The 26737-nt window shown below is 41.7% G+C and overlaps 1 protein-coding gene across 3 annotated transcripts in view; it reads right to left on the reverse strand.

The window, feature by feature from the left end:
• Positions 1–301: 301 nt before the first annotated feature.
• The window catches only part of ASCC1 (activating signal cointegrator 1 complex subunit 1), a 59856-nt gene continuing 33420 nt past the window's right edge, over positions 302–26737 (reverse strand). For all 3 annotated transcript variants that reach the window (XM_079976465.1, XM_079976466.1, XM_079976467.1), the window contains exons 8-10: positions 23000–23124; positions 21332–21408; positions 302–769 (exon numbers count right to left, since the gene is read on the reverse strand). In XM_079976465.1, the coding sequence (XP_079832591.1) occupies positions 653–769; positions 21332–21408; positions 23000–23124 (319 nt within the window). In that variant the 3' untranslated portion in view covers positions 302–652. The remainder of the gene's footprint in view (positions 770–21331; positions 21409–22999; positions 23125–26737) is intronic.

Genomic DNA, 26737 nt, shown 5'->3' on the forward strand with positions numbered 1-26737 from the left:
TCACACTGCTGGGTGTGATTTTTCACTACCATGTAAGCAGAATCATCCAGGGTGTTGTCCACGTGGCAAAACCTGGCCCCTCGTACGGAAAAATGTTGCTTTGCATGGATTGTGCTCCATGGACAATGACCATTTCAGAGATGAAAAGAGTTACTTGCAGCCCACCTGGACATGCAGTAAGAACCCCTTCTAGGCAACTGAAGATGGGAGCTTTTGTAAACTGAAAGCATCGATTCTTAGGGCAATCCATGAGTAATAACTAGCATTAGATATGTGTTCAAAGGTAAGCTAGTAAAAAAAATGGATTGGTAACCTTGATTAATTTATTTACAACTAACTGAAAGCCTGTTACACGCAGAATGTATTATTTTATCTGTAACCAGCACCTATTCTTCAATAAAAGAACCAACAAACTAAAATATCTTATTTGAACAAGTAATTGTTTTCACTGTGTTCAGACCAAGGTGAATTTGCAAATTTAGAAGGAGGACAGAATGACGCTGGCCCATCAACAGGATCCATTTAAATCATCATCTTCTTCTTCCTCTCCCTCTTCTTCTTCTTCTTCTTCTTCTTCTTCTTCTTCTTCTTCTTCTTCTTCTTCTTCATTGTGCAGTTCTGATGTCATTCTGTTGGGGCATTGGTCTCTACTTCAGGAGAAATTTAACTGCCCAGATGTCGCATAGTAACCAGAGCTATCTGAGGAGAATCTCTGAGAGAGGTAGACTGAATTCAGCTGCACTTCTCCGAAGCAGAAGTTCTCAAAGAGCTGAAAGAAATGAGATGGAAATAATGAAAGATCCCTAAAAGCGTGTGCTCATATTTCTTATGAGTGAAACTACAAACAATATTTTTTAAACACTTTGATTTTGTTGGACAGTAAGAAGCCAGATGTAATAGCATCACAGATTATATCTGGCCTCTGGCCCAACCGTTGGCCATCTCTGTTCCTGACATTTCACAATTCTTGTTTACACTTGCCTCAGTAAAACACAAAGGGAAACATAAAAGTGGAATCAGCCCTTCAGACAAACTTTTGCTTGCTTCCCTGGGCTCCCCACAGATTGGAATGTGAGTACTGCTCCTTCATCAGCCAAAATGAGCTCAGTGACCAAGTTCCCAGTAGATTTCATAAAAGATGTTACTGCCTCTCTTTGTTGGTATGTAGTGGTATCAGAGAAGATATGGATTGTGGCTCAAGGAAGAGGTAAAATTATAGTTTAACCCTGAGTCTTCATTCTTCTGTTAGGCCTGAATATAATATAGGCGACGACCATTTTAGGTGCATCTGACTGACATGTGATCGCCAGTGCCACAGGTCCTTTTGGACCTGGAAGAATGGCAGAACAGGGGTGGGCTGGGGTGTAATGGAGCGGGGGATGTGGGGTAGGGGGATCAGGAACAACAGTCCCACACAAAATGGTCATCGCCAGTAGTTAATGAACTAGGTTAAACAAGGCTTTCTTTGGTGAGAGCTAGTTTGTAACGTCCATGATAAATAAACTGAGTTCATTTAATTAATGCAGGTTATCAAACTGCATACTGAAAGGAGACACCCTCGGGTGCTTTTGTTCAAGATAAGAAGAGTGAACCGGAACAAAAGGCTCTTTGACCCAATTCCTTCAATGAAGTCTTTCAAGGGCACTTAAACCACACACACACCACTACTGAAACCTAGTTCAGGAGAAAGCTGCTCCAGTGATTAACACTGTACAGGAGACAGATGAAATGATTACATCAGAATATATTACAAAGGGAAGCCAGTAATATTGCTTTGAAGAAACATCACATTCAAGTGCTTTTCTCCATTCCATTAAGAAGCAGGAAATTGCTCTGCCTTTAAAATGCCTTTGGAAAACCTTTCAACAAATACACTAATTTCAAACTCGATTTAATGCTGCTGTGCCAAGGGTCAACAAGGGCTGAGTAGCTTAGCTTCCCCATCATGGAGGCCTTAAAAACCCACACTCCATCTGACTTCTGTCCCTACAGACCTCAGCTCAACATGGGCACATACAACTCTTCTGGCCATTAAAGACTCCCAGCGGCTTTGAAAAAATCTACAGCTTCATTAAGCCCTGCTCATCCAGAGCTGACAATGCATTGATTCTTCTGTGTGAAACCACTAAAATTCAAAAATTTACTTGGCAGGCATAATGTAATATATTTCACTTCTTTCCAGAAATGTACTGAACTCTCCCTGGTACGGTTTATCTTAAACCACTTCTTCACTGATGTTGGCCATTTATTTTATGTTCCATGACCCTCTTATGTAAATCAGGATTTGCCCAAGTGGGTGGGGCATCTGACACCGTAAGAGTTTGCTAGGGGAGCCTGAGGGAGAGACATACTGTCAGAGCTGCCCGAGGTCCCAGCTCACAAAGGACCAAAGCCAGTTCGTTGTTATATACAAAAGTCTTTATTGAAGTTCAGTTTCGATTTCAAAGCCGCGGCACGCAGCTCTACATCTCAAACTCTAGACCGCTGAAGCTCCGTCTGAATCTCCTCCCCCCAGACACCAGTTTAAGACTCTAGCCTTGCTCCACCTCTTCCTTTGCTCTTTCCTCCTCTGGGTCCGCCTGTCCGCTGGGGTCTTGCCCTTTCTAGACTCTTCTGACGCTGAGTCCCCTGAGTCTTCCCCCTCCCCCTGGCGGGCTTTAGGACCTGGCTCCCAATCCGTGCTTCCTGCTGTCCCGCGCGCCTGTACATTCGAACTTGGCGCTCGCGCCCAGCCGGCAACCTTTCTCCTGACCGTTACACTGCTCCTGTCACTGCTTCCCCCTTCGGGGAGGCTAGCTGGACCTGACTTCCCCTCCGTTCCCTCACTCTCCGATAGAGGCATGGTCAGTCCTGACTCATCTTCTCTCCCTGCTGGAGGAGACGCTGGCCCTGATACATGGGACTCTTCCCCCCCCCGCTACGCTCTGGTGGGGGAGCTGGTCCTGATCTCCCGCTGCTGCTTTGGGAGTCCCCGCTGGCCCCTTGCTTCTGGTGCATCCCCCCTGGGACCCCCCTTGCCCTGGCCCTCGGCGCCCCCCTCTGGGAATCTTCTGATTCGCTGGAGAAGCTCATGGAATCTCTCGTGCCACTGTCATACTCCCCTACGCTGCCCTCAGATTCTTCCCCTTCGCTCTCCATTTCCTCTCTCCCCTGTGCCTCTGCTCCTGAGCCCCTGACACATATACTGTACTGCTCAAAGATGAAGACACTTCAAGGCAAGCTGCAGCTGACTGGGCTGTACTGTCAATCTCGCTGCAAATATATGGATGGGGAAGAGCAGAAGCAAAGACAGGGACTTAAAATGATCTGGTTGGCTGGGCAGAATACATTATGGGATCTAATAGGGTGGTAGGTAAAAGGAATTTCAAAATCTTGAGTCTCTAAGTATGGAGCCTTGGAAACAAACAAAAGGTTCTTAAACTATAAATCTAGCTTTTATTTTCAGATCCTTCTTCCTCCCAAGAGCTTCAGAGAATAAAGTAGCAAAGGAGAATTGCAATAAACCTCACTGTCCCTACTTTGGCCCCTCCTTGACTATTTTTCTGGTTGCCTGGATGGAGGACAGAGTGGAGTGTCAGTGTAGAAAGTCACCTACTGTGTAATGAGTAGAATTTACATTTGTTGCTCCAACCCTTTTTGGTTCTGGCCCCGCCCACCATTGGCATGTGGCCCCTTGAAGCATGCCAAGAAGGGAATGTGGCCCTCACTGTCCTCCGCCCTTGTTCTGGAAGCTGGTCCTGAAAACCTGACTTACTAAAAGATTGCCCCAACAACTGCTGGAAGTGCAGTTACATTTTGAAAAGGACATGAAACTACACAGGAGGAGGCCAAAAATTACTTTGAAATAATATTCTAGGAAAATCAATATTTGGATAATAAGACCTATCCTTTTATTGCTTCTTGTTAAGCCTAGCGAGAATACAGTTTATCGAAAACTTTTAAAAATAAGTTTTGATTTCATATTTAAAGCACAGGGTAAAAAAAGGAGAATTGAAAAGCCCTATGCAATTATAAACATGAATCCATAATGAGGCTCCAAAATCTTATGTTCCTGCAATCAAGATATACATTTCTCATATATTAGAACTAATAATGGTGTGTGTAGGGGGTTGTTTTTAAATTAAAATCCAGTTTGACTGAGCACAGTATTTAGAGAATATTTTTTGAAGACTGCAGCAATTTTGACAGGGCATAGGCTCTGAGCTTAGTGGCCAGAAGTGGGATTTTAAGACTACACCTGTTTTTTATTTTCCATATATTTTAAATAAGTAGCTCTCACAGGTCCTCATAATCCTACCTTTTTGCTTACTCAGCAAACAGGATGCTCCCTGCACTGCCTACACAACAGGAAATTGTTACTGTCAGATTGTTTGTGAGCCTGAAGATGTTTTTAAAGTGAGGAATATTGAAGTATTTATTTGCAGTGGCGGGGGCGGAATGTTGAAGTTTTAACTTCTAAGGGGATTATTTGCCTCAAGACAAGCTAGCACAGGAAGCAAAATGCATTTACAGGATATTGCAAATATCTGTTTGAGATAACAAAAGCAAGCTCTCTCTTACCATATAGGCAGTTCTTATTTGAAAATAAGCTCATGCACACACACACACAAACACTTTTCAGGGGGTACTCAAGAATACGCAGTACCAGCACCTCTTCTTGTTGTTGTTAAAAAGTGTAGCACTTACTGTAACAATTCATGGTGTGTACCAGCACCTATTTTTCTAGAAAAAAAGCACTATATACCGGTATATGTATACACTCACACAAACACACTTTGTGTACACAGACACAAACACAGATATAGTAACTAAGTGCAAGAGCATTCTCCCCTCCTGTGGTTTACAGCAACTGGTATTCCGAAGCATATTGCCTTTGACAATGGAGACAGGAAATAGCCAATAGTAACCACTGAAAGTCCCATCGTCCATGAATTTGTCGAACCCTCTTTCAAAGTCATCCAAGTTGGTAGCCATCACTGCCTCATGTGGGACTGAATTCCATAGCTTCACTAAGCATCACTGGGTGTCTGCAAGTTTTAATGTTATGATCCACTTTCTCCATGCCATGCTATGATTTTACAAATTTCTATAAAGTCACCTTTTGTCTAAACTAAAAAGCCCCACAGCAGCCCTATTGCTCAAGAAAGGGTAAGGGAAAACATGAAGCAGCTTAGTCATGCTGGCAACATGCTGTCTGCAGACAAATGCTGGCTCCCTCAGCTTATAGAGCAAGATGAGCGCCACAACCTCAGAGTCGTTCACGAATGGACCTAACGGTCAGGGGTACCTTTACACTTATTTAAAATACCTTTTACACTTATTTAAAAAGGATACACTTATTTAAAATAGCCACCTGTTCCCAGAGTGGGGTGTGACCTCAACATGTAAAAAAAAGAAGAGAGAAAATAGCACTTTCCCACAGTGAACTTTACTAGAACAATTGATTTTTCTGGAAAGGTACCAGCCGTACATTAATCATGAGCATAGCGCAAGATTTAAAGAACAGCCCCAGCCTTTTCTCTTCCCGCTTTCACATCAAGCCTCCTACTTTTATTACCTCACTTTATTCCCTCAGGTGACCGAAGCTGCTGGATACCAAGAGTAGGCAGATGAGGGCAATAGCGTAGTCCAAAGGGCATAAGCTCCCTCTCAAAGCACAGCTAGGAAAGAGGCTCTTGGGAGCACAGATGGTAGCAAAAGGTCTCTGATATTGCAATGTTAATTTCTTGCTTTGAAAAAGGGGTCCCGTGACCCTTCCTCCTGAGCTTTGTTTTAATAGAGCTGCTTTCTACTTCACATCTGATGAAGTTGACTCTGGGCCACGGAAACCTATGACATAATCAGTTATAGTGGTACCTTGGGTTAAGTACTTAATTCGTTCCGGAGGTCTGTTCTTAACCTGAAACTGTTCTTAACCTGAAACTGTTCTTAACCTGAAGCACTACTTTAGCTAATGGGACCTCCCATTGCCGCTGCACCGCCAGAGCACGATTTCTGTTCTCATCCTCAAGCAAAGTTCTTAACCTGAGGTACTATTTCTGGGTTAGCGGAGTCTGTAACCTGAAGCGTATGTAACCTGAAGCGTATGTAACCCGAGGTACCACTGTAGTTTTCAAAAGGTGCCACACCTGTCCTGATTTTGCTTACATTATTTCAGATTAAGGGGAGTTAACAGCAAGTAAAAAAACATTAGCAAGTTGGATGATCTTTTGTTTGCCCTCCTTTGTTTTCTCAAGCCACTCAAACTTTACTTATGATTGTAGGTCTTTTGAAGACAGAGATGAAACTGCTGTAGGCCACCCTGAACCCATGGTCTTGAGTGGGTTAAACATAGGATTAATAAAATTAAAATTTTCAAAAACATTTTAACTATAGTTTTAAGAATACTTTAAAGTGAGGCTTCCATAAATGTGCACAATATATTTTGCTTTGGGCAGCATGAGTGGAACACCCCCTTTCTTGTCTGCTCGGTTCCTGCAGTTTCCTTTCGGCTACCTTCCCCCAAAATGTGATGCACCACTTCTGTTTTCAAACCTGGCAATAGCTACAATCAATCACAGGGCTAATATATACCAGGCTACCAGCAGAGCAGCACGGCAGCTCCATTTATGATTTTTCTGGAAAGGTACCAGACATGCCAGCACAAACTACTGCTTTTAAATCACCTGTCATGAACACAGCAAGCATGAGAAACATTAATAGATTTGGCTGAAAAGGTGCTGGGCAGCAGGACGACAAATATAACCAGAAGAGAGGAAGGGGAAGCAGAGGTATTTAAGACTTCCTTCACGTAATCTCTCTGCTCTGCGCTTTGGGCAGGCTGGCCTGGATTTCACTGCTACTGTCACAGGTATTGATCAGTTCCAAAAGCTTTGCTCTTGCCTAAAGTGGCAAGGCCAAAAGGACCATTTGGAATTAATTAAAAAAAAGAAAAGAAAAAGAAAACCTAGCAGTTCTGCAGAGAATTTCAATACTTCAATACCATGGGAACAACTCACTGCAATGCTCTGCAGTTAAAAATCTACTAACAAAGAGAAGCAGTATCAGAGGATAAGATGCACACATTCACCCGGAAATGAATACACACATGCAGTCAGTCTGTAGGGAATCCATTCACTGAAAAGTATCAACCATATAAAGCACTGGCTAAGGATAAGGAGATTAATGGTGCAAAACTGTCCTTTGTGAAGCCGCACAAGAAGGCTGGCAAGAGAAATAGCATGTCCATAGCCGCCCGTACAGTTTATTCACAAAACCAGATACTCCCAGCCACGGGTGTGGGAGGCTAAGGACTCAGCCTGAAGGTAAGAATGTTTTAAGCATCAGAAGATGGAGGGGGGCCTTTCTCAACCTTGGGTCCCCAGATATTGTTGAACTACAACTCCCATCATCCCTCGCTAGCAAGGCCAGAGATCAGGGATGATGGGAGTTGTAGTCCAACAACATCTGGGGACCCAAGGTTAAGAAACACTGTGTTAAGGAATCAGATGCCTTGTTGGTGATACAAAGCAGCTACGCTGTGTGGTATCACTCCCAAAACTAAATATACCCCTAAGGGTGATAGTTCTTAGACTTGGATACAAGATCAGATAGGATATACAGTAAGAGCAACCAGGGACATAGTCAGACTTCTTGTGCCGGTGGAGCAGAGAGAGACAACACACCCATACCCACCCCTCAGTTTCCTCCTCAGGCAAGCTAAGCTGCCTAAACTGGTCCCATCATGACCCGCCCACAGAAAAGGACCTAAAAATATGATTACATCAGCTTAACTCCAAGGATAGATGTTTCTAAGGGCACTCCATCAACAGAAAATGTTTGTGGTGACTGCCCTTTCCTTTATCGCATCTGCAGCACCCAGTTTTCCCAAGAGGAGATAAAAAAATCCCCACCAAAAGATTCCATTGGGATTGTTTTCATGTCCACTCTTTTCTGAAGGCAAAACTCACACTTATTTCGAAGCAGCGAGGTTCACTACATCATTTTTAGCAGGGAAAGTGGTCGCCTACCATCTCACTCTCCCACAAATGAAAAGCACCAAAGTGTACACTTAAAATAAGGGGGCAAATTCACCATACACATATTAATTAGCTCTCAGCCACACTGATGAAGAAGTGGGAGGACTTGACTTCAGCTACATTCAAATAGGTACAGACTGGTAGAGAGTTTGGGATTTCACTCAAGATTACATTATTTGACTACAGTCTTAAAGAGCAATACATGCTCTGCATCTATCATGCAGATAATATTAGAAAGTAACTTTGCTCAGTTCTTGACTTACATATCATAACTCTCCCTAGTTTTCTACCTGGAGACTTTGAAATTTTCAGTGACTACAACTAAATATACACTTTAAAACAGGCATTCCAGAGCCCTTGGCTTCACAAACTTTTATCTACTCAAGTGCTTAGTCTATATTGCAAAATACAGGAGAGTACCAAGCCCTCAGCCAGCTTCTCTTGAAATTATCCATGAAAAATTTAATAATCCTACCCTAAACAAGTATAAATTAACCTAAATTGAAAATATATTGGTCCCGTGGCTTAGAAGAACTAGCTAGTTAAACCCATGCTCTTTATAGCCTGTCTTTGTGGAAAATATTACTTAAAGTGCAAATTATTATAATTTTTCAGACTTTGACTAAATCAGAATCTTAATACCTGCACAAGCTAGAGGGAAATAAGCTGTAAGTAGGTCACCCATCAAGCATACAATAATTTATCAAAGAAGACAATGTTTGTTGTATTGGCCTGCAGCTCTTGTTCAGTCTTTTTTGGCAGAAATGAGTATCTACTACAAGGTCTCTGACAAGGAGAAGATTGGTTTAAAACCAACGAGGGGTCTGCAAGTATAAATAAAGAACCTCTACTGCAGTCCTCTGGGAACCACATGGATTTAGAAACACATGCTATCCTGAGATGGCAGATATGGATACTGTGGGAGAGAGAAAGGGGGAGGAGGAATGCTTGTAGGGATAAGAAATAAATCAAAGTGATTGATAGGACAAAGGAGACTGATTGATACAAATGGGGTGAATTTCACAGTTCATGAATATGTGGAATGGATCTCAGTTGGCTAGCAGACAGATGGGAACTATGGACGCAGGATGCTTTGGCCATCTGTCCCACACAACTCTCGTTAATGAGCCTCCATTGCGACATGGAATGAATCTGATATTTTAGTTCCTAGAAGGCATGAAGCTGGAAGGAATCTAAAAATCACCTAAATCCAGCTTCTACACATCATCATACTTTCTCTTTCTCTCACACACACTGATTTACACAGGTGATCCAGATTGCAATGCCTCACCAAACAGGAAACAGGAAGGAATAAGAACATGCAGTCAATGAACATGCAGTAAAACAATGAGTTAAGAGCCTGTCCGTCCCTCCTGCCCCGGCACATCAGTACAGTGGTACCTTGGGTTACAAACACTTCAGGTTACAAACTCTGCTAACCCAGAAGTAGTACCTCGGGTTGCGAACTTTGCCTCAGGATGAGAACGGAAATCGTGTGCCAGCAGCGTGGCAGCAGCCGGGGGGCCCCATTAGCGAAAGAGCACCTCAGGTCAAGAACCGTTTCGGGTTAAGAACAGACCTCCGGAAAGAATTAAGTCCGTAACCCGAGGTACCACTGTATTATAAAAATACTAATGATAAAAAGGGTTCTGGCCAGAAAATGTCTAAAAGTGCATGTTGTTATAGTTCTGAAATGATCAGATATGAATCTAATCAATAGCATTCCATACACACTTCAGAAAAGAGCCTAACCATTCCCACATTACATAGATGAAAAATAACATGAAAAATGTATTTCAGTCTCTGTTACGTAACAAGAACCACAAACTTACAGCACTTCAGTGATTTATGTTCCAAGATCGTTCAACTGTTTCTAACAAAAGGGCCTCTTTGCTACATTTCCAAAGCAAAGCCTACTTCAGGTCACGGGCGTCAATAAAATCGATAAAAATACTTAACTAATTGAGGTTCTGCCCTCCCCCAACATAAAGCCTGACCCCCCCCCCAAATGAATCTTGGCTACACCCATGCTTCAGGAGGCAAGTTGTTGTTTGGATGAGTAGCAGTGAACCATAGATATGTTTCTTGAGTCAGATCTTTTACTGGATCAGGAGACAGAAGTTTACATACAACTAGCCATCACAACAAAGGAACAAATATGGAGGGTTAATTAGTTGATTCAGATCTTTTCATTCCACATTTGAAATATGTTTTCAATAACGTTTTGGTCACGTACAAAAAGCATATATCTGACTGTGTGCGACTCCAGACTCTGCAAGCCTAGTAATTACCTTGCACCATTTAATGGCACCTAGAAGCTTTCCAGCACTACAACCATTAAAAGAGCAGGTAGGCTGGTGCTGTTCCAGAGCGAAAGACCCTACCTTCTGCTCCAGAGTGAAATGAATGCTACCTTCTGTCAAAATGAGCCTGCTGCTCCTTTCTAATGGCTTTTTAAAGGCATGCTAGCCAGATGAAGAACAAAAACTTCTGTTATGGCACAGGTGCTTTGTGATTAAGATGTGCTGCAGAGTTTCACAAAAAGCATGGGGGGGGGGAATGAAAAGAAGAAAATGACGGCCTGGCATTCTTTCCTTACTTCCCATAGCAGGGCTTCCAAAACAACCCACAGGTTATCAAGGCCTTCCACCTTGAAAATACAGCTTGACAGATTTCTGGAACAGTCTCCCTAGAATAGCAAAGGGAGCAAATAATGTCATCAAGTCCCAAAGGAATAATTTGTAAGAGTATTTTATTCTTTTTCTTTAAAATCTGGTGTACTACTCAGAATCTGTTGCGTTCAGCTTTTCTCTCCCCCCCCCCACCCCTCAATCTTGTGTGTTTTTTTCTGGGTCCAATTGCATCTCCAGTCACTACAAAACTTTGGAAGACAGCATATGCCAAAATTCTCCCTTATATGAAACAAAAGGCACAGAAGCCTTCTCAGGGCCAGGCTGGGAAATCCTAGCTTTTTCCTGCACTTCTGGAGCAAGACAGGTTGTCACACTGAGAATGCTGACTGGGATGATGCTGTGATAAGAATGCCTTTTATTTGAATAGCTTGTGCTTCATCCTCAAGAGGCTACCAGTTTTTTTCTCCTGATTCAACAGGCTAGCTATCCAGCGACCTTTTTCCCCTCCTACTGCAGCATTTGGCTTGGCTCAGACAGATTGTTCCACTAAATAATAAGACAGTGGTTCTTCCATAAGTGAGTGTGCATGAAAAGTGTTCCATGAACATTGGAGGAGACTATTGATCTGGATAAGGTTTTACGAAGGACTTTGCCTTCAAGAATGAAGTGGTCTATCCAGTCCACTTCCCTTCCCATTCTTTTTTTTAAAAAATGTATTCTGCATTGTATTAATATTTTAAAGAGCTATGATCTGGAGATGTAGGATTATAAAGGATTAATGGGGTCTCCTTAGTATTCCATAAAAACACCTTCAAAGCTCCCCAAATGTTGTGTCTTATTCTGCAAAACTAACATGTCAAGCAATTTATAGAAGCCTCTGTTTTATCAGCAAGCGCAATATTCTTTTTGTTCAGTTCTCATTTTGATTAACTGTTTCCACAAGAACTTTAATATAATGAAGCTTATTAAAAAGTCTCATGCTAGGGTTAAAAAAAACCCAAGATTTGAGAACAAAATTAGATAGTGTTTGAATTATGAAGGCAATTCACAGAATCATAGAATTGTAGAGTTGGAAGGGACCCCAAGGGTCATCTAGTCCAACCCTCTGGAATGCAGGAGTTTCAACTAAAGTCCATGACAGATGGCCATCCAACCTCTGCTTAAAAACCTCCGATGAAGGAGAGTCCCTCACCTCCCAAGGGAGACCGTTGTTCTTCCCTTCATCCGAGCATCACAGAGCGGTTTACAATACAAAAACACAAAAATACATACCTCAGTAACAAATAAAAACAATACCCCCCTAAAACAGTTTAAAAGGCCATAGATTGTTTAATTAGCCAAAGGCCTGTTATACTTAAATGATCATGCAACAGAGTCACTCTTGGTACAAGACCTAATTACAATACCTGGAAATACCCACATTTGCTGCATTTTATGCTCCATTATTTTCAATACCCACTGCTAACAAACTACTAGCCCACCCACAGGACCGCACTCAAATTAGTAACAGATCATACTCTTGAGTAACTAGCTGCACACAGAGACAAGCACATACAGAGTTCCCTCTCCTTTAATCGGTGTTACAAGAGAGTTAAGCAAGCAGTAATGGCACCTGCTGAAAAATAATGAATTAAAGATACATCTGCACAGAGCAATCCGGCACATTTTAGTGATGCTCCATTAACTTTAATGCACTTTGAATGAAGCCATGTAGGCCTCTGAGAGTCTAATGTGTTAATGAGGTACTGATGGCTTTAGAAGTAGTTAGGCTGCAAAATGGGCCTTACTGGTTGCTTCCCAAGAAGCCTCACAGCTAAACAAAGACTACTTGAAACAGAAGCAAACATTTCGCTATGTCTCTCCATATTGCAAAACTTGGGCACGTTACAATATTCCATTCACACCTTCAGCAGACCCTGTTGCCTTGGTACCAGTGCTACTTCCGTGAAGCAGTATCTTGCTGTTATGTGACCTCTTTCTACTACCTTAAGCGGAACTATCACATTCTTTGGCAACCAATTTGTGTGCCCCATCTCTCCGTTTGTGTTTTGCTGAGGGAAGGATTGAACACTGAGATGTTCACAAGAGTGTAAGGAATCTAGACATTCGTCTTCAGATGAAGAGCTATTTCCTCCTTAGGGCAATACCAAAGATTCATATATGTTAATATGCCACAAGTAGGTCCCCCAAGAGTCTGTTCTCAGGCAAAAACATCTGAATTACTCTTACAATAAACCTAAAGATTGAGACTGGAACATCTCTTTCTATACATATGCTTGCCTCTGGGCATTTTCTCCATGCTTTTTGGAAAGGTTACTCAAGGTCAGTAGCAGAGAATAATCAAGTAAGTTAGTACTTACAGATGACAACAATACCCGACTCCCAGTATATTGTGAAGTGCAAACTGGAGTGCTTTGTTTTAAGGGAGGGAATAGATTTAGCGGGCAGTCATGGGATAAGAGGACAGGTCCTCTTATGGATCAGGCACTGGTTAAAGAACAGGAAGCAGGAGCTGTAATAAATGGATAGCTCTCCCAATGGAAGGATGTACTTTTAAGTATAGGAGTGAGAGTGTGCTCAATGATACTTATCGCCTTGTAGCTGTGTTTGGAATTGCACACATACTCTGGAAAGTCTAACATAAAGGGGATACAGAATTTCCAAAATCAATCACATACTTTCTCCCATAAAGTTTCTGTCTCGTAAGATACATAATGCATTGGGTCAGTGTGGTCTACTGGCCACTGTAAATCAAGTGTAGGACTTTCAACTCACCTACTAGAAAGGAGGCAGAGCTAATTGCTGCTATACTGATCGAAGAGAACCTAAGATTGAAAGGAATGCCCATTGAAAGGAGTATGAGGGAAAGGGAAAGATTCAAAAATATCACAAATTCCCTATACTGTATTACATTTCTTATTCACTTCTTCCTAGAATTGTTTCTCCAGTGGATTGCCTTTTTTTCTTTTTCTTTTTTGCTGTATTCGAGTTACTCCAACAAAATAAATTTTCTTCCCAGTCTCTCTTCTGAATGTTCTCATATTCTCTCTTAGATCACTAGCTTAAGGATTGCCCATATTCAGAGGATGTAAAAAAGCTTTTCCCCCTCAAATATTAGATTTCTATTAATGTATTTATACACTCATCCAGCCCCTTTAATCTTCCTTTCTCCAGACAATGCAAAAGTTGATTTTGAATCTCTCTTTAGCCCTGCGGTCTCCCTACCACAGCATCATTCTAATTGTGTGTTCTTGAATTTTCTCTAGTATATCAGAATCCTTTAATAATGCAGGGATCAGAAATAGATGCAATGTTCTGCAGTGTGCAAAGTGGCATTATGTGTTTCCAATTCTCCTTTCAATTTTTCTACCTAGCCACTCCAATATTAAAAAACCACTCTTTACCAAATATTCTATCCAAAAATGCTACAAAACATATATTTGTTTTCTTTCATCAACTTCTTAGTTTTATCTTCTGGTGTTTACGAAGCATGCCAGTAGTGTGTTATAGTCATCTTGCTTTTATTAATTTACTTGTGAAATGCCTGTCATTATGAAGGGTGGAAGGAGAGCACATATACTACAGGGACTCACAAGTGTGAGTATAATATTATTTATTTGGAAACTTTATAAACAGCTTGACTAAAAAAGTATCTCCAACTGGTGTACATTTAGCATGCAACAGTGTCAGTGGAGACTGGATCTCCTAATTTCAGAAGAAAGAAGCAGGCTTCAGAACAGTGTACCCAAGTACAGTACTTTTACCTATAAGACCAGACAGCAGCTACTCGTTTTAAAATAAAAAGATGCATGTGGGAACACTGCTGGGATGAGAGCTGAACCCACTCCTGCACCAAGTGACCCAAGTAGTTGCAATACAAGACATGTTCCACTCCCATCCCTACTGACACACCATCTTTCAATTCATTTATTTGTCACAGGAAGCAACTGACTTATAGCCAATGAGCTGCACCAGGATACACTCATGAGCCCCATGTCCAGAGCACAGGTAGATTTTCCTAGTCCCTTGCAATCCAGTCCCAGTTTGCATCTTAGCTTACTTTACCCACTAGGACTCTATGGAAGCCTTTAAGAACTAAGTCCATTCCTATATGCATATCCCCACCCTTGGCTTTATAGACTAGTCTCTCATTTTGTGTGACAAAACAAGAGAATCCAGGAGCTAGCTCTTATAAGAATATGATTGTGGGTTCATCCAAGTCACGCAGATTGCAACCAGACCCCCTCAATATGGCCTGTACAAACTCAACAATGCCTTAGCACTTCTTTCTCGTATTGTAATTAAATAAAATAACCAAACTGATTTTCAGTGTTCAGCACTAGTGGAGATGGGGCTGTAGCCTGGGAGGGTCATTATTAAGAAAGTTAAGCTCTGTCAGTTTCTCAATAATGGCTGTTGTGGAATGCCATAAAACCCTTCTCTATCAGGATGTAATTAACTCTGCTCAGCATTATGTAGGCAACTGTTACTCTAGGCTATTTTTTAAAAAAATCCAGGCAGTTTCCCCTCTATTTCACTTTAAATATATGACATTACAAAGTTAAGGGTCATACTAAAAATCTGTGTCCTGCATCTAGGTTATATCTATTTACCGACATGAGGATTACAAGCATACTCAAAGATCATACCCCATTATCACTTTATTATCTTTTGCTAAATCTCCCTTACTTTTCCTAATCACAGAGAGATGCAAAGACACCAAATGATCTTCGCTTCATTACAGGAGCAGAGTACCTCAAGGCCTGGACATTCTAATGGATTGGAAGTGAAGTAAGTGTGAGGTTTACGCCATAGGATGAAAGGGAAACCTTAGTGGGCCAGTGCAGTGCAAAGAATTGTTAAGGAAATGTATGATAAGACCTTGCTTGCTGTGTCATGCATTCAATTGGCAAGAGAACCTTCGGCATGAGTGTACCAGTTGTAAGGAACTCTGTTTCCTTGATGATTGGACAAACCTACTACTCTGTCCTTTTTACTCAGGCCTTCTCCAGCATTGCTTTTCAGTTGATATGATCTATGATGAAGGCTTTTCTTATTATGGAAAAGGGGCTTATAGCTCAGTGGCACAGCATCTGCTTTGCATGCAGAAGGTCCCACCTCATTCTCTGGCAGGTAGGGCTGGGAACGTCTGAAACCCTGAAACCCTGTCAGTATAGACAATACAGTGGTACCTCATTTTTCAAATGTCTCAGAAGTCGAACGTTTTGGTTTTCGAACGCCAAAAACCCAGAAGTAACTGCTTCGGTTTTCGAATGCTTTTCGGAAGTCAAACATTCCACGCGGCTTCCGTATTGAGTTTTCCGTAAGTAAATGCTTCTGGAAGTAAATGCTTCAGTTTTTGAACGTTTCAGAAGTCAAATGGTCTTCCGGAACGGATTACGTTGGAAAACCGAGGTACCACTGTACTGTGTTAGATGGATCAATGATCTAACTCAATATAAGGTACATTCCTACATTCCAACTATACTTTATAGTTTTGTTTTATGATGGATTTTATTTTATGCATTTTTATGCACTCTTGTTCACCACTTAGAGGTTTTATGTTAAGATCTTTATACATCCTTAAAATAAACAAGAGTTAAGTGTATGCAGGAATATTATGAAGGGATAGATTATTGCCGAGCACTGTCAGTTAAAGCCTCTGGAAATCTGTAAACCTGGGGATATACACTGCAATAGCCCCCATATTTTATCAGTCTACAACTCCCATCAGCTTTAGCCTGCACAGAGAATTGTGAGAGATTATGGAAATTGGGAGTCCAACATCCGTAATATGTTGACTACTCCTGCTTTAAACAAAAGGGGACTCTATGTCACTGGGATCCCATTATACTGACTTTGCATATGAAGGAAGAGATATCTTCTTTCAGAACATACAGTCAATAATGGCTTAGACTCATTAGAGCAGAGTTTCCCAAACTGGGGTCTCCAGTTGTTTTTGGACTACAACTCCCACCATTCCTAGCTAGCAGCATGAGTGATGATGGGAATTGTAGTTCAAAAGCAGCTGGAGACCCAAGTTTGGGAAACCCTTCCTTAAAGCCTTCCTCTCACATGTTTCTTCATGATTTCTAAGATCAGCTAGGAGTGCCCTCTTCAGGATCACACTCCTAGGTTGTTCTGGTGACAACGGCACATAGAAAAGAACTACCAGCAGCTGTCCAAACACAGAATCCACAAGCCTGCCCCAAATTTTCCAAAATTTAAACATTGTTGGAAGCAAGAAAACATTTCTGTTTACGTTGGCATTTGGTAGCAGTCATAAGCAGGCAAAAAGTTATTTTATGTTCTCATCCATTTGAAAACATGCGACATCTGCTGAGCCCTTTCTATCAGATTACTTTCTACTATATATTTATTACAGTCAGTATGGTGTTGTCTACAGGAAGGTACCAGCCGACTTTAATCTCAAAATTCTCCCAGCCTCATGTATTCTGGCTTCTTACAGACTTATTACCTCTTGAGCCCCTACTGTTGCATCCTAATGCCTAACTTCTGGCTTTTTCAGTAGTAGTAGGAGTAATTATTCTCAATGCATTTATATTCTGCCTTCCTGCCTTAATATGAGGCACTCAAGGTAACTCACAGCGTGGTAAATACACACATACACCACAAATCACTTTTAAAAAACTCACCTAAAAAGGGGGGGGGGATAGCAGAAAATACAAATCAAATACATGCAAAAGAGAAGGCCAAAAAGGAGAAACAAACTGCTGGAACAAAATAATAAATAAATCTGCCAGGCAGAGTAATCCAAAGCCTAGACACAATAGGGGAGAATGCTCTATTGAACATTCCCACCAGCCCACTCTCAGATATCAGTGGGATACACAAACAGGCTTCTCCAAATGACCTCACAGAACAGGCAGGCTCATAAGGTAGGAGGAGCCAGCGTATTTGATATACTGATTCCTAAGGTGTTTATGAATTTAAAGGTAATGGCCAGTACTCAAGTCCCAAACAAACCAGAATGAATACTGTAAATAGAGTGAGAGGGAGAGTTGACTAAATCCAAGAGGAGGAGGTGGGAGGTTTGGCTACTCAAGGTTTCCAAATGCCCCCACCCCACATTTCTCATTCAAACCTCCACAGGGGGTGGCATGGGGGGCTACACTGGAAGGCATGAACCCACCTGCCTATCAGCTTCTCCAGCACCCACCGCCCAGAAACTTCTCCCTTCAAACCTCAGTTCATTTTGATGTCCCAGCACAGCTTCAAAAAAATCACTTTGGCCCACTAGGGGTAAGGGAGATAAAGATTGAGCCTGATCTAATGGGGAGGAGTTTGGCAAGCTGTAAGGGGGGAGGTGGCTTTGGCAAGGAAGGGGATAGGGTGGTTTAGGCGGGGTGGGGGTAAATGAGGTTGGTGAGTTAAGCCAGCAGGGGTGGAAGCCCCTAGTACAGGGTTCCCCAAAATTGGGTCTCCAGCTGTTGTTGGACTACAACTCACATCATTCCTAGCTAGCAGGACCAATGGTCAGGGATGATAGGAACTGTAGTCCAAAAACAGTTTGAGAAACCCTGCCCTAGTACATTGACAAGAGCAAAATGACTGATCAAAGTGTGGCAGTAATCCTAAACATACTTGGCATAACACACTTAAAGCTGCAATCCAACTCCCCAATCTGTCACAGCCTCTCCTCAGAGTTCTGCTAGCATCACTCCTCCAGCCTGGAGCTTCTTGTTCTGCTCACTGAAAGTGTAGGTTGGAAGTATCGCTAGCAGGAACTCGCAGAAAGCCCCTAAATGGGGAATGCTGGGAGGAGAGGTTGCACTGGCCCTAGATTCACTGAATCCCAAACTAACCCCACTGCAGTCACTTGATGGTATTGGGCCTGATCCAGGAACAGTCACCACATCAGTTCCACATCAGCATGGAACAGGGTTTTATCTGCCCCAGGCAACGTTGAGTAGCAAGGCTGTGGATGCAGTAGTGGCCACCCCATCCATTCATGCCCCTCGGCTGCCCAGCCAGTGTCATGATTGCTCTGTGATTCAGTGGGTTTAATTCTGAGTAAATATGCACAGGATTGTGCTGTAATGGATCTTCTGTTTGTCTAACAGGGCTGTTGCTGGAAAACGTCTGGATGCACAGAAGTCTAAGGTTTGTTTTTTGTTTTTAATATGCATATTGCTTAGTAAGGTAAAGGTAAAGGTAAAGGTAAAGGTAAAGGTAAAGGTAAAGGTAAAGGTACCCCTGCCCGTACGGGCCAGTCGTGTCTGACTCTAGGGTTGTGCGCTCATCTCGCTCAAGAGGCCGTGAGCCGGCACCGTCCGAAGACACTTCCGGGTCACATGGCCATTGTGACGAAGCTGCAGCTGGCGAGCCAGCACCAGCGCAGCACACGGAAACGCCGTTTACCTTCCCGCTATAAAGCGCTCCCTATTTATCTACTTGCACTTAGGGGTGCTTTCGAACTGCTAGGTGGGCAGGAGCTGGGACCAAACAACGGGAGCTTACCCCGCCGTGGGGATTCGAACCGCCAACCTTACGATCAGCAAGTCCTAGGCACTGAGGTTTTACCCACAGCGCCACCCGCATCCCTGCATATTGCTTATTGTGAAGCATTAAATAATTGTTGGAAGATACTGGCAGATGTGCTGATGTGGATGAAATTAATTCAAGGTGAGTTAATAGATCTCAAAGATCTACACTGGCATGTAATGACCGCAAAATAAAAAAAAATCTACATTTATAACAGAAAAGGTTATTGGAAAGGCTATCTGCAGTGGCATATTTTGGAAGAAAATGCCACTGGAGGTGTATCGGTGGCTGAAACGGTGCCAGTCCAGTATCACAGCAGAACAAAAACGAAAAAGAGTTTTAAAAAATAGGCCTCTGCCTAACTTGCTGCAGGAAGTTCATCAGCTTGTGCCTGAGCTGTGCACTTTCTTTTGGCTGTTCCCACTTGAAGTTTGCAAATATACTTTAATTACTACTTCCAAATGAGATTTCTTTATACTACTGCTCAACCTCTTTTGGTTTTGCTCTATAAAAAGGGGCTTGCTCTTACCTGGCATGCTCTCATTTTCAGTTATCAAACCAATCTGAAAGTTATCCGACTGGGAGAATTAACCCCAATCACTGAGCTGGTTGCATAAGCATCCACAAAGCAAATAACAAGTCAACAATACGTAATTTGGACTGGAAGTAAAAAAAAATGAAAGACTACGATTTAAGGAGTAAGGGAGAATGGGTGAGTTTGTAAAGCACATTGCATTTAGATGGCAGGATGCAGCTGGTATGCTGTGACAGTCGCTGCAGCTGCATTTGTAACCAATCTGACATTTGGGCTTCTGTCTCTAAACCTAAGGAAACTACTTTGCAAGGAGAATTAGCAGAAGAATGTAACTAATATAAAATGGCAGGGGCAAGAGTGCCTATCAGAGCAAAATTCAAAAGAATGCATCACTGATCAATGGTCGGGCTGTCAGGGCTCTACTGCCAGTTATGAGTCATACTTAATTAGTGCCAGTGGGTGTTCCTCTGGGCAGTTGGCAACGAGGAGGGAAATGCCAAATGAGTGGCGAAAGAATGGGGGGGTGCTGGAGAAAGATGGTGTTTCTTAAAAGAAGGCGTGCTTGGGGGAAATTAGCAGAATTCTTTCATGCATCAAACAGCCAAGGTTCTGTTGGCTGGAAAAGTAAAAAAAAAATAAAAAAATAAACCCCACAATTAATGCTTCTAAAAAACAACTGGTCTGTCTCACATTTCACAGAACTGTGGTATGAATAATAGACATGGGTGATCAAATGTAATGTATTTTTCCACTTAGAAACTCCATACATCAGCATGCCAAGTCAAGACACAGAAGTGCAAATGACACAATCTTTAACTTGTTGCCAAGCAGGAAGATGGGACAGGTGGGAGATGAATGAACTACTTGAATGTATGCTTCTTTTAAAAATCTAAGTATTTGGGAAATGTTCAAGGAATGAAGGACTCAAAAGTAGCTTAAGGTAGACCTAATGACAGCTTATATTCTTTTCTGCTGTGTTGCAATTAAGTATTATTGTATGTTTTTGCCTGTCTGTCTGTCTGTCTCTCTCTCTCTCTCTCTCACACACACACACACACACAATAACTATGCTTGGATAATACTACCTGGGTTTGACATGCCAAGATATGAACAACTCTTTTGGCTGCATAGACAGCAACTTATTGCCACCTTTATCATTGCATGCTTGAATGAAATGCAGGCATTTCTAACTAAACAGAGTTTCCCATTTTGTTCCCACTGGTAAACTATGGCTACCTGCTTTGGACTACAGTTTCAATATCTGTATATGTGTGCCCCACCCCATTCTGCCCCCATTCCACCTTCTTCTGGGTCCAAAAGGACCCATGCATTGGCAATCACATATCTAATAGCTATATTAGGATCTCACTTAGTCCAGTCAATGTGCCTCCACATGTCAGTGTCATTTATACATTTCGCACATGTTAGACATGCCAACAGCATTTCAGACTGAATTCCTTTCCTTTTAGTACATACATTCTTTTTAAGTACATACATACATAGTACATACAATAGTCCATCCTCTCTCCCGCCAATTTGGATATCATAGATACAATATACAGCTGCAAGTTTGCAATTTATTTTTAATTTCACCTGGGATGTCATTTAACATAAGCTAAACAAGCCTACTTCACACTGACCTTCAATATATTTCGTCCATCAAATGACTCCCTTTCCTTGAAAAATTTGCCTGCAGATCTATTACTTTGCTCCTCAGCTGCAAAATAAATATATCAAATTACAGCTCATCCTAAAATGGTTTTTTCACACATGGAATACAACTCTGCACTCACCTTTTATACAAGAAAGAAAACCTGCAAATTATTTCCCAAAGTATCATGTCAAAATTCCTACAGTCATCAATATTGTTGCAAGGATTATGCAGGGCTGACAGTTCAGTGTAATAGAATCATCCAAGGGGAAACTAGAGTGTAATACTCAGTGCTCTGTCAAAGCACATTTCAGCAATAAAGCATTCTCTCATCTCTTGAATTACCAAGTCCAGCATCAAATATCTGATCACTCTGCATAGTATATATTTAAAACCAATGAGGAAAAGTAAGCACTTGGGCAATGCATCCTTGTTCACAAGGTGTCTCTAATCTCTCACTGCCAGTATCTTGAGAACAAACTCAAGAAGATGAATTACCCCTTAGCTAGGGTTCTGTTACTCTGCAATCTACATATTCTCCTCACAAGCATATAACCACCAATATGATTTCTGAGATGTTCATGTTTCATTAAAAACCCCTCAAAATTCTAGCTGTTGCATTGCACTGAGCTAAGCCAAGGTGTAGCTTAGCATATCATATGAACTGGAAACAGCGGTTCTCTCCTCACTAACCACAAGCTACAATCAATAAAAAACTTCAGTGCTATCTCACTAAGCCATAGTTTGGCTTACTATGTTGTGCAAACCAGCTATCTGAAAGTACGACTTTCAGAAGTTGTCTATTTGTTATAAATAAACATGAGCAGTAGTTTGTAATTCAGGCTTGTAAGCAGCAAGCTACCTGTTCACCTGTGAGAACTGCTTCCAGGAAAGATAGTAAAAACCGTGGTGGACTAAGAATTTTTATAATTTTTAATTTGCAGCTCAGGCACAAGATTTGAGATTGTGTGGACTCTTTGATAGAAAGTCTGAATTTTCAGATGCAGACATCACACAAACACATCTATTAAGTGTCCTATTTGTTCCATCAGCTAAAATCAAAGACAAAATCTTGATATACAGTTAGTTGGATGAACTTAGCATGGTAGTTCTTATGGCCTTAAAATATGCAATGCACAGAGTGACTTAAGGAAATGTCCTTGTCATAGTTTGCTGTAAGCAGTATGTTAGAATTAGTGCAAGGCATGTTCAGTTCAATTACTCAGTTACTATTCTATTTACTGATATAGTCATTCTCACTAAAACAAAACAAAACAATACAGGAGCCTGGAAGTACATAGCATTAACCAAATCCATTTTTTAGATACAGGAAATACGAATGAAGACAGTAAGAGTCTGGTCTAAAAAGCAATACACTACCCTAACTTTCATCAGACATAAGGGGAAGAAAGAGCCAATTTCTGCCAGATATAAACAGTGTGTTTAATGTTTTAACAAAAGATTTCTTCTCTGCTCTGTACTGTGTAACCTTAATGAAGGAACCCTACTCCTTTTGAGAGTCATGAACCAATTATCTTCTGCCTAAAGGTCACAAAACAATAACAAATGAGCAACACCAAACACAGGAATCATATAACAATTTCAGAGATCAAAGTGGTAGCTATATTTCCTCAAGGAGACCTTAACAAATGCTCACCACTAGGATCTTTCCGGAAGATTGTGTTCATGACTGTGGCATGGAGTTTCACCCGATCCCACTCTTTCATCATTAGTCCAGAGGTCACAAACCGATCTGTCAGTCTATCTGCTATGAGTTGGAGCCTATGGAAAGGGAAAGGAAGTAAGGAAAGCCACAATTTTTTCATTACCGTAATGGGATACATAATTGTATGTTCATAACCCTGCGAGGAAAAATACATAAAATTGTTGTTACTAAAACAACAGATGTTGCATTTACAGCCTGTCATTGCTTCAAGGTAGGGAGATATCAGTGGTGAAAGTTGGAATTGGCAGGTCTGGAGTACAGAAAAAAATGTTTCAGTCACATTTGTCACTGGGCTTAGAATACAAGGCAAGCCTAGATAAGGGATCAATCATGGGATGAGATGGCAAAACTATGTTCTTAAGACCAAAAATATACTGACCCCACCTGAAGATGGCTTGATATCATGCTAAAAACAATTTATCTTGTTCCATGTACAACTTTGTAGTGTGGAAATCAGAAACTTGGCCAAGGATGCTTGTCTGAGATAAAGAAATCACCTCTGAATCACAAGCACTTCTTCAAGTCATGCTGGTACCTGTCACTAATCGTGTCTAGTGACAGAGGTGATAAAACAATGTAGCTGGGAACTGACGATACCTTGCTTAACCCTAGCAATACAACACCTTCCCCTACCCTACAATGCAGACATTCCTAGGACAATGTAGTGCACAGGCAGGTCATCATACAGGATCGTTTTATTTGGGTGTGCACATCACATTCATTTTGGAATTAACCTGCAGCACACAGCCACAGGGTGGAGCTTTATTTGGACATGTTTGTTTTCTGAAGATTGCCAGAATAACCCAAAACATTTACAGTCAAGTGTTAAGATGTATTTAGAGACAAGTCAGATGGATCGTTTTTTGTTTATTCACTGCCAAGCATAATTGAACCCATTTGGTTTAATCTGCTGCGGTACAACTCAGCTGCATGGTTTATCTGGGAATGCTTTCCAAGGCTGGTGCTTATGAATGAATTATTCTGCCTTACGCTATTTAAAGCACAGAGTGATGGAATCCAGACAGAAGTAAAACATGAGGTCACCATATACAGCAGCTTTCCTCACCATTTCAGCTCCGGCTTGAGATAATGGTTCTCCACAGGAAAAGTGGAAGGACAGAAAGTGATAGAAAAGAGGCAAAGCAATGCTCTCAGCTTAGAGCGCCTTCCCAAAAATGAGCAGTTGACCAAAGCAGCTAGAACTGTATAGAGCTGCCATGAGATTTTAGCTGTCTCTGATGACATCGATCATGTTGCTTCTATAAGTGGAAATATATATATATATACGCACATATATATGGCAGGGGGACTGGAGCAGATATATAACCAATGCCTGAGCCAAAAATCCACCTATATCTGTAAGCAATAAAGTTGTGTCCATTTCTAATCCAGATCATTGTCTGCTTGAGTTTATTAAATACATCTTACATTTAGCCACTGCCCATGGGGGCGGTGGCACTATGACTGGGCCCGCAATAAACAAACAAACAAACAAATAAACAAACTTTGTGGCGAGTTCCCCACTTTTTTTCCAAAAAGAAAGCACTGGTTCTACATCATCTTAAAGGCATCAGTTTAATTCCAGTTTACAACTGAATGTTTCTGAAAGGTCAAATACGGGAATCAGGAAGTTCGCTAAGTGTACAGGAACTTGTCCCTGCTAGAACATACAAGTAATCTCCCCACACAAAAGTGTGATGATTCATATTTGTGCTAACTGCAAGCTAAATGTGTGCACTAGGGGATGAACACATTTCTAAAGCCCCGTAGCTCTTCAGTATGTTTTCTTCCTTGAAAGGACTGAGCAAGATTCATAGCACCATGGACAGAGAACATTCATTAAAACCAAACATTCCTGCTCATTAAAATGGGAAATCATCACACAAATGGGAAGTCTTATACAATCTTGTCACCAACTCCATTAGCAACATAATTTGCCAGATAGCTCATCCCTTTCCAGCTATAAATTGCCACCTTGGCCCTTTAGGTCTTACTCAGAGATGGAACAGTAATAAGGTTATTCCCTCTCCCTCTCTGGTCACCATTTGCTTGACAATCCTTGATGAGCTAACGCTACAGCCTGCTAGCTTTGAGCTGTCCCTTTGAAGCAGTTACTGGCCAATTTCTAGTCTTACTGATTGAATCTTATGTTTTGCCCCTCATCATTTTATTTCTGGTGATACATCAGTGACTTTTAAAATTAGCGATGACAAATGAAAGAAGTATCATCACAGATGATACTAAAACAAATTAACAAAATAGCTCAAGTGAAAATGGTGCTTTATTATGTTATAAAATTAATCAAAGAAATGAGACAAATTAAAATGAATTACAAAGTCTTTGCTACATGGGAACCATCAGAGCATAACCTTATTTCACTGTCTCCACCCACTCCACCCCACACAGTCTAAACACAGTCTCCAGCATCACCAAGGCAAAGGAGGGAAATGGGAACTCTTATGCTTTGAGAAATCAACTATTCAGAAGCAAACAAAAATCAGAAAGGATATTTGCTTCTCACATTGCCATATAAAGGATGGATCAAGAACTTATTTTATAATCCTAAGTGTTGAAAGAGTCAGTCACTTTTCGAACTTCCGGGTTAGCGCGATCCGAGTAATGGCGGATTCCCTCCGAGCTCCGGAGGGAATCGGCTCCATTGCAAACGGGTCTCACCGCGACGGCGACGCGGGGACCCTTAGAAACCGCAGGCGTGGAAGCCTGCGGACCTGGTGACTCGGCGGGCACCTAAAGCGCCCCCCCGACCCACGAAGAGCCTTTTTAAAGGCTGCGGAGAGGGTACGGGGAGTGGCGTGGTGCTGTGAGTAGACCGCTACTGCAGTGGAGCGAAGCCGCGAGCCATGGCCGGAGACCGCTGACTTTCTTCCCTGAAATTTGGACTCTAATTAATCCGTGAGTAGATTGGAATTTGGACTCTAAAAAGCTTATCCTTGAATTCGGCACGATCGGGGGATGTGCTAAAGGGAAGTCCGCACCCCCCTTGCCTACAGAAAATTTAAAGCAAAGATCGGAGAACTAAGGTGGAGAGTTCTTTCCTTGGTGTTCTGTAAAAGATAAGATTTGCATGAATTTGGCAGAAGAAGATGTGTGCTGGAGAGTAAGAGTGATTTTTTAGAAGTTTTTGTTTGAACCCCCCCAGACCCGGGGGTGTCCTTTTATGTGAGCTGGAGAATAAGGAACGAGGAGTTTGACAGCTGTCAAAGGAGCTGTCAAACGGGCAGCGAAAGTGAAAAACTCTATTATTTAACACTTTTTGGACTTAATTTGTTATATTCGAACTAAAGTGGTTGGAAACAAAGTAGGGAAATAACAAAGTAAAGGACTATTGGAAAAGATTACTAAGTAACTAGAATCCCCCTAGGGGAAACATTGAAACATTGCAATGGCTGCAGATGGAAAACTACAGGCAGAGCTAGAAAGAATGTTTTTTCTTGTGGGAAAACTGGAGGAGCAGACTATGGTCATGAGTAAACAACTCATAACCTTGAACTCTAAAATAAATGACTCTGCTGAAGGTACAATGGATTTGACTGGGGAAAAATCTGCGGCTGAATCAGAAGAGATAACTTTGGAACAGGGGGAGAGCGAGCAAGGGCTAGTACAGATGGAGACTACCAACCACAAGCCTTCATTGTTAGAATACAAAGA

This window comes from Podarcis cretensis (assembly GCF_951804945.1).
Source record: "Podarcis cretensis genome assembly, chromosome: 5".
NCBI classification, from domain to species: Eukaryota; Metazoa; Chordata; class Lepidosauria; order Squamata; family Lacertidae; genus Podarcis; species Podarcis cretensis.